Source organism: Monopterus albus, unplaced genomic scaffold, assembly GCF_001952655.1.
Source record: "Monopterus albus unplaced genomic scaffold, M_albus_1.0 scaffold32.1, whole genome shotgun sequence".
Classification (NCBI taxonomy): domain Eukaryota; kingdom Metazoa; phylum Chordata; class Actinopteri; order Synbranchiformes; family Synbranchidae; genus Monopterus; species Monopterus albus.
The window spans coordinates 2,255,032-2,264,172 of record NW_018127912.1 but is presented as its reverse complement, the minus strand read 5'-3'; the positions used below and the strand labels follow the sequence as shown (position 1 = coordinate 2,264,172).

General features: G+C 43.7%; 1 protein-coding gene across 2 annotated transcripts in view; it reads right to left on the bottom strand.

Annotated features, from left to right (window-relative positions):
- Positions 1-8,769, bottom strand: part of pcdh7a (protocadherin 7a) — a 44,811-nt gene extending 36,042 nt beyond the window's left edge. The window contains exons 1-3 of one of the 2 annotated variants that reach the window (XM_020597058.1): positions 8,198-8,769; positions 6,140-7,845; positions 3,169-4,348 (exon numbers count right to left, since the gene is read on the bottom strand). In XM_020597058.1, the coding sequence (XP_020452714.1) occupies positions 3,169-4,348; positions 6,140-7,563 (2,604 nt within the window). In that variant the 5' untranslated portion in view covers positions 7,564-7,845; positions 8,198-8,769. Of the gene's footprint in view, positions 1-3,168; positions 4,349-6,139 lie in introns of both variants that reach the window. The other variant, XM_020597056.1, reaches the window with a different exon arrangement.
- Between the last annotated feature and the right edge of the window lie 372 nt (positions 8,770-9,141).

Sequence of the window (9,141 nt, the reverse complement as noted above, 5' to 3'; positions counted from 1 at the left end):
TTTTATGGTTAACTTTTTTTTTCTTTTCAAGATTGACAGGGGAGGCTCTGCCTCACCTGCCTCCCCTGACCCCACGTCACTGATATGTACATATACTACGCAAAAGTGCAACAGCCAAGTTTGAGTGTGTGCATTCGAGAGTGTGCCTGCAGGCATATGTGACAGAACATAGAAGGTGCAAGGTGTATGGTTGTGAGTCGGCTCACATGCTTGTGTGAGATTCCCTACTGAGTGTTAACTATCTAGTCATGCAAGTGCAGGCATGTATGCGTGTCTGTGTGTGTGTGTATGGGCACACACAGGACAGCTCAGTGTTCACCGCTGCAGTCAAGCGCATCCCTCTGACACATCCTAAAGTCCCAGTGGAATCTTTCATTCTGCTGAGCTTTGTTCTGGCTCGACTTAACACCCCCGTCTATCTGCTCCAGTCGTCAAGGATTCTGTTATCTGCATGTCACTGCAGATGCTGCTGCTGTGACCAAGACAAGGAGTTCTCCCCTGATCATGCTATTGACTCAAGCATAGAAAACCTGATCTTGGTTGTAGCTCAATTCATTCACGCTTTCCCAAATGACAACCGTGTCCAAGATAGCATGACGAAATTCCTTCTCCTTCTAACTCAAACTCCGCAGCATCATATTGAAGCTAATTACCCAACATGTGGTTCGCTCAGTTCTGTTGGATAGAAAAGGCTGGAATAATTTTCTACTGTGGTGCTGCAGCAGTGGTAGCTGTTTTCCTTCCCTAATTACATCTGGCATCCATCCACCACTCAGTTTGACATCATTATGAGATGGAGGTATTCTCTCTTCAATGACTTCTACTAAATGACTCCGCCAAGTTCCTCCCTACAGTCAAACTAAACTATGCATATTGTAATCAAAGACGGCTTTTATACCGGCCTGGACATATTACACCCTATTGTTCGATTCAATGGCGCCGGTCATTTAAGCACATTGCAGTTAATTCCACCTGTCACCACCATTGTTCCACCGCTTACCAAGTGTTCTGTTCTAATCCTCGCCCTCTTGATTGTTCAATTTGTATTCTACTCTTAGGCGACAGTGTTACTTCATGAGGTGTCCTGCTTACCGGCTAATGTTCAACCCCCTATGCCTTCTGTCTGTACTCAGTTGTTTGGCTTTGCTCAAATAAAAAAGTGCCATAAAACAAGACTTTTGGAAACCAAGTTGCCTCCAAGTCAAAACCCTCAGGCTGTGATTATGAATACAGATGTGGTTTTCCCCCTGTTAAAACACAAGATTTTGTTTTAAGTATCATTCAAAACAATGATGCCAAGAACTCCTGAGGGCACACAAAGCACAATGTTATTGTAGTTGCTATGCAACTGTCAAATAATTTTACTGTAACATAACTGAAAATGAGAAATGAGGTTTACATTACTCTCTTAGGAATAATATACATTTCCCAGGGTGCATATATTTTATTCTCTGTTTGACTCAAATTTGAACCAAGGAGAAAAGCAACACCATGAGAAGACTGCAGCTGAGATGCTTTTGCTGCAAACATTTGCAATATAATGTGTGTCCTCAGAGATCAAAAACTTTAGGTATTGTTTTTTTTAACATACTATGTCAGACAGAGTGCCATAGAAGACTTTGAGTCTTGCAAGGTAAGAGTTATCTAAGGATTGCATGGCACTTTGGGATACCAAACAAATTGGTGCTTTGACCCAGTTTTGGAGATGCATGCCTCCTTTCAGGCTGACTGTTCTCTTCCTCTCAAGTGTCCCAGAGCTATTTTAGGGTTACACTGTTTACGTCTTGTTACATGGGAACACCTGACAGTTGAAGACCATTTCCTCAGAGAACATATGAGAATGCGTTCCAAACAAAGCTTAAAACCACATGCTGTTAGTCCTGAACAAACACTATAACCACAAGGCCGCTGAGCCGATTTAATTATTAGTCAATACAAATTACTTTTCCACAGTAGAGATGAAGTTTTAGTAATTATTACCTGCCAGCATTTATAGCTTAATTGAACATTTTTAAAGCATAATGGGAAGTTCACTTGATTAATATGAGGGCAGAGAAGAGAGAAAAATTTCCACCAGCATAGCTTAAGCTAAATTTGAACTCATGCTGCTGTAGTTATTTCTGGTATCTAAGTTATGTCTGACTCTAGTCAATTACCTCTGTACCTCAGTGTGAATCTTTCAAGCCAGCTCTAATCTTGCTGTGAATTCCTCGGTTCCAGAAGACTGCACAGAGTTATTCAATAATAATGAATGGATTAGTACACATCTATTTCACATTCTCTTTATTGCCCATGTAGGAATGATTCATTTACAGTTTATAGTGGGTTTTAGTTACTTCCTTCTGAACCTGACCACTTCTGTTGTGCTCAGAATGTGCTGCATAACACAACACAAACTCCACAACCTCATCAATATTCTGGCCTATAGTGAAGAGACACTGCTGAACTACAGCTTCTATTCAAATGAACATAATTCAACCTATTCTGTATTACAGGGCCAGAACTGGGACAGGCCCATCTCTCTCATTCTGGATCTCTAACACACTCACCTCTAATACGCTCTCTCTCTCTCTCTCACGCACACACACACCTAATGCTCTCAGCTCTGAGTTCAATGTACCATAAAAGAAGAACCACTTCAGTAATAACAGTTATTTTAACCATGTAGTCATTATAAGAACACATGCTGGACACAGAACACACTCCAGTATGAATCAAACCACAAAGAAGCAGGCACTGCCAATATGCTTCAAAAGTGAAACATGGCTCTTTATCAGGGATAAATATAGACACAATTATTTCCTCAAAAATGGGTGGAAAATTGCAACACCCCACAGACTGCGGTAATTGTGCATTTTTCTCATTCTATCAAGAAAAAAAAAGTCATTCCAGTTTAGATTAAACTGCTACAATCAACTGTCATTACCGCCCTCCTCCACTGTAATATGTGACCATTATTTGAATGGACCAAAGGACTGTATCATGACTGTTATTACTGGTTATCACTACCAACTTTGTGGAACAATAGAAGTCTGCACATACAAAACAGCAGTGAGTTTCATTGCTGCTTCTGCTTCTTTCTTTATTCTAGTCGCATGCATTTTGATATATTTTACTTGCTGCTCCTGAATTCAGTTTGAAAAACACATCCTTAGACATAAGAATTACCTGTGCATCCACTAGGGTGGCATTGGCCAAGCTTTCATTGATGAAGACATGAACCAAGGCAGTGGCACAGAGAGAGGGCACTCCACTGTCATTGACCCGGACCACCAGGCGATGCAAACCTCTGTGGCGGCGCTCCAGGGGTTCTGCCAGGGTGATCACTCCATTGGTGTGGCCAATTTCAAACAGTCTGAAGGGATTTCCTCCCACTAGAGCATAGCGAAGGTCTGCATTTGGGCCTGTGTCTGAATCTATCGCCGTTACAGTCCTGACTATGGTGCGGGCGCTGCTGGCGGGTGGAAGAAGGGTGTAGGACTCATTGGCTGGAGAAGTGATTGATGGGGCATTGTCATTTTCATCTGTCACAAAGAGCGAGACAGTGGCAGTGGCAGTTTTGCGAGGCTCCCCTCCGTCCACAGCTCGTACACGGAAAGTGTAAGTGGAAAGCTTTTCACGGTCAAACGATGCAGAAGAGAAAATAGTCCCTGTGTTGTTCTCAATGGAAAACACCTCTTCATCTTGCTCTTTCTCTCCGTCTTCTCCCACAGTCTGCTCTCCTGCCTTCTTCTCATCAACTCCATCCATATCTACAAACAAACTAAGTTCTGCATTCTCACCCTCGTCAGCATCAGTCACAGTGACCATGCCAACTGGGCTGTTGGCAAGCAGGTTCTCTTTGACGTAGAATGTAAAGATTTCCTGAACAAACTTTGGTGCATTGTCATTGCGGTCGGTCACCTGAACAACAACGGTGGCGGAGCCTTGCAGAGAGGGGGTGCCCTTGTCCTTGGCGATAACTCTGAGTTCATACCTCTCTCGCTGTTCACGGTCCAGAACCCCATTGGCACGGATATCGCCATTATCTGCGTCGATATAAAATGGCCCATTAGCAGCAGGGTCCAAGGAGTATGCAATCTCTGCATTCTTGCCACTGTCTGCATCTGTGGCCACCACAGTGACTACCCTTTCACCGGGTGAGTTGTTCTCAGCAAAGTGAACCTCCACAACACTCTGGGCAAAGGTTGGAGCATGATCATTAATATCTACCACTCGCACCATCAGTGAGCTGTTACTGGACAGACTGGGGCTTCCAGAATCTACTGCCACAATGGTAACACTGTAATCTTTGGTGGCCTCATAGTCCAGCAGGGCAGAAGTGTGTAAGAAGTATTTCTTCTTGTTCCTGTCAAAATAATTAGAAAATACATTTCATAATTGCAGTTTCTGCTTTACATGTAAATAATGTAGATTTCATCTGCCAAAGTAGTCAAACAAAACACTAATGCCGCTCCCTCTAAGCCAATTAGCTGACTTATCAGTCACCAGGGTGTCAGTTGACTCAAAATATGTCATTAGTAACCGCATTGAATTTTTACGAGGAATGTTTTATTAAATGATAAAACAATAACAGAAAATAGTTAAAATTTGCTGTTTTCATTTCACTGGGCCCAACGTGACATCCTCACATGTCTAGCGTTGTCCAACCAACAGTCCAATGCCCAAAAATATGTAGACTATAATTGCTGTATATGAAACAAAGAAAAGCAGCATATCCCTACTTTTGGAAAGCTGAGACTAGAGAATGAGTTCTTCTGATGCCAGAAACAATAAAACTGACTGTCAGCATAGCTGTTGACTTTTGGATTATTCATCTAATCATTTCAGCTCCAATCTTTATTACACACTGGCTTTTAAGAGATCTTCCTGCATGAATGTAGTCTTCTGCAGAAAGACAATAATACTAGAGAAAACTAATATTTTTTTAAACTCAATCAACTAATAAACTGGCTGAAGAACTCTCGTGTTTATTATTTCCACTCTGAATTTCTTTAAAGAAGGGCAGCCCTTCAGTCAGTACACCAGCCAACCTTGATATATAGGTGACATAAGTAGAAGCAGCACTATCCTAGGATGGCCTTCCCAATTTCTCTCCAAACAGCAGCTTTAGAAAATATCTTTTTAAATTAATTAGAAGAATTAACATCTGCAGTCTGCACCATTGGAGTAATATTATTATAAAGCATAAAACCCTTGATTTTAATCAATATTTGTGCTCAAGGTTTTCAGATTGTATGACGTTCTAATTACTCTTTAGTTTTGCGAGTGAGTGGCAGCACTTGAACCAAGTTTGAGTGAAATTTGCATGCAACAACACTCTGAAAACTCTGTGGAAATAAAGACATTTTAGAAATTCATCTTGGAGCAGTCGCGTGGGTGAGGCATGTAGCAACTGTATGCTTAATGAGTAGTTGTCAAGATTAGACACCATAGGGTAAAAACAATGCTAACCCCTGATGCAGCACGTATGCATGCTGTTTATCTGTGACTGATGTTAAGTTTTAAAACTGGAAACATTTTATTAAAATGTATACCTCAGAAGATACCAAGGAATGAGTCAGAAACTAACTTTAAATTAATGTATAATTTGCATGTATTTCCTGAATAACTCTGAATCAAGGCGTGTATACACCAGTAGATAACTGTAAATTGCTTTAGGACAGATTGCAAAATAACATGTTAATGAACCAGTGTCTTGTAATTATGGCTTTTTTAATGAAAAATATCCAGCTTTAAATTAACTGTTCCGGTTAACTTTGCATCAGGTGCTTAATGGAGGTGCTTAATGGCACATGCATTTGCTTATTATGAGCATGTTGGTTAATATTTTTGTCCCCCCTCAGATTAAGTGCTGCTTCATACTGAGCTACTGCATCATTGCTTCATGGTTATCACTGCATTACCATTTTTGTTGTCCTTCAATTAGAAAATGCATCATCCTGCTCAGCTCACAGCAAGTGATTAATAGATATTGGTTCCTACAGTATCTAAGAGTGTGTGCTCAAGTAAATTATTATCAGATATAGAGTCAGATGTTAAGCAGTTTGCTCTTTACCTTTTCATTTTTAACTACTGTAACTGCACCAGGACTGGTTTGGGCAGTGTACTGTAAAAGGTTACCTTTGGTTTTCCTTACCTGTCAAAGGCTTCATCTGCAGGTAGGGGTGGGAGCAGTGTTTCACCAGCTGGCTTCAGTGTGAATGGGACATCACCCACCACTGTGCATGTCACAGCCCCATTCTCTCCCTGGTCTCGGTCTGACACCTGTACCAGGGCGACTGGTGTGTCCACCAGAACGTTCTCTGGTACTAACGCTGCACCATCTCGAACAGGGATCCGTCCAATCTTTCGAATCTCTACTACTGGGACATTATCATTTTCATCCCGGACAGCCAAAACCACAGTGGTTCGGTCAGTGCGGGGAGGCTGACCCCTGTCCTTGGCCATTACTGTGAACCTCAGTTGAGCCACCTCTTCCCTGTCGATCCTGTGGAGAACACTCAGCCATCCAGTTGCCTCATCCAGCCGCAGGAGACGCCTGACAGATTCAGTGGCAACTCCAAAAACATACTCCACCTGCCCATTGACACCAATGTCGCGGTCTGAAGCTCTGACCTGGAGAACAGGTGTACCTGGAGGAGCATTTTCTGCCATTTCTGCCTCATACGTGGACCTCTCAAACTGTGGGCTGTTGTCATTCACATCGGTTATGGAAACACGAAGCAGGGCCTGGGAGGACCGAGGTGGGTTCCCTCCGTCTCGAACCCTAAGGACTAGCTCATATGAGTCTTTTTGCTCACGATCCAATGTTCCTTTCACAATAAGCTGTGGTTGTTTTTCACCATCTGGTATGTCTGCAACTTGTAATTCAAACACACTGCTCCTGACTCCCCCTCCATTGTCTCCACTTCTACCCCTTCGGTCCCCTAGTCCATCTACTCTAGTTGTGGGATTTCCACCAGTTGTGCGTCTTGTGGAACTTGAACCAGCTCCACCATCCTGGATTAACTCATAACGGTCAATACCATTTCGCCCAAAATCCCTGTCTGTTGCTGTGGGCAGCAAGTAAAGGGTCCCTATTGGACGATTTTCCTCAACTGAGAGCTGGAGCACAGGTGAAGGGAAGGATGGTGTGTTGTCATTGATGTCTGTTATGACTACGCGGCCTTCAAACAGGTCTACCCAGCTCTGCAGTGGTCCTATCACTGATACCTCAAAGTCCAAGAAACACTCGTTTTCATCAAATATCATCTGGCACTGTGGGAGCTTCTCTCTGTCGATGCGCCGTGTGCCTGTTGTCAGCTCACCTGTCACATTGTCAATCTTGAAGTACTCTGAGCCGCTCTCCAGGGCGAAGGTGACATCCCCATTGCCTGAACTCGCCGTGAGGCCTAGGTCGATGGCCACGTTGCCAATCTTGACGTCAGGTGGACCCTCCTCCGCTACCCGGTACCGGAGAGCTGAGTCGGCACTCGGTAGCTGAGTCAGCAGCTGCAGCGCTAAGACCACGAGGCTGAGAGCCTGCGCTGCGGAGGAGTGCACTGCACCAAGCCTCTGCATGGCTCCTTCTCGTCTGTCCTTCCCGCTCTGTTTGCCTCTGAGGTGCGGTTTGTCTCTTCTTTATTGGTGTTTTGTGGTCTAATGTATCTCACAGCGTGGGTGTTTGATTTATCCTTTCTTCTCCCTATCGCTCTCTGCGGACTGCCGCCTGAGATCCGGGGAAAAAGCTTCTGCACTCTCAGTAGTTCATTCCAATGATCACTGAATTTCAACTTCTACAATAATGATCCCGCTCCAGTGCTGCGCTGCTCATGCCACCGATTTGCCAAAAAATCCATCCCGCTGCGAAAAAAGAAAACACTAATTCATCAGCCTCTGATTAATCCGTTTCACTCTTCCTCACTTTCTTTATCGTGAACTGGAGAACTATCCCGTTTCATATGTTGTCAGTTTATTATGCCATTCATAAGTTGTGTGTTGTTTGGGGTTTTTTTTTCCAGTCACATTTGGGACAGCGGCTTTTCTCGCGTTTTCTACAGTTAGAAACTGCAATGCAGCATCACTACACAAAAGGAAAAAAAAACTGCTCTGCTGTCCGGACGCAGAGGAAAATTAACTCACATCCCCAGAGAGGAATAAACAGCACTTTTAAAAAAAAAAGTCTTTGGGATGCTGTTACCGGATCTTTTCTTACCTTCAGATCCAGCTGCGTTTTGCTTTTTTTTCCCCGCAGTGGAGCAACGTGCCAAGCCACCGGATTCCTTCACGCAAGTTGTGAGGAGGCACGAGTGCTTTTCAGAGCGAGTTTCTCATAATATTTATTTTCAAATAAAACAAAAAACAGAAACAGAAGATCCTCTCTTTATGGGCTATAAGGTAGAGCTCCACATCAGCATCAATTTAACGTAATCCTGTTCAGCCTGGGTTCGGGATGGATGTCTCGGTGATGGACCGAGTGTGGATGCGTCTTTTTCCAAGAGTCCCGCATTCTCACTCTCTGTCTCTCTCTCTCTCCTCCACACGCGCCTCCCCCTCCTCCTCCTCCTCTGGCTTTTTTTTTTTAATCCTCTCACCTGCACTGCCTGGGACTGCTGCTGCCGCCGGTCTACAGCGATACTGCAGTCTCTCTCCGTTTCTCTCTCTCTCCCTTCGCTACTGCAACATTTTCCCCGGCCGCGTAACTCGATCGCTGAGCTGTAACGGGAGAGGCAGCAGAGGCGGTGTAGGTTCGCCGTGTGTGTATAACGGTTACCGGGGACAGACCTCACCCCCCTCCTGTCACATAGGAAGATTAAATAGCTCTGCTGTCCCGGCTGCTGACAGCTCCTGGTGGGCAAATATCTTTATGCACATATTCAACCAAAGAACAAACAGAGATCTAAAGAAAAGAGAGTGATCTGGCTTCAATACAAGTCAGCCCAGTGCTCAGTCATATTTTTGCTGGTGCAGCTATTTTCCCGGGGAAAGTATAGGGCTTCATCCATTCTTCTCTAAAAGACACAAAAACTGTCACATAGCCTACTATCTAACCGAATTTGAAATGGCAATATCTGTGGCTTTCAGTACTTTACAATGTAGACCAGTAATTTATACTATACTTTAGGTAGTAGGCTACACACAGTAAGCATCTTATTGGTA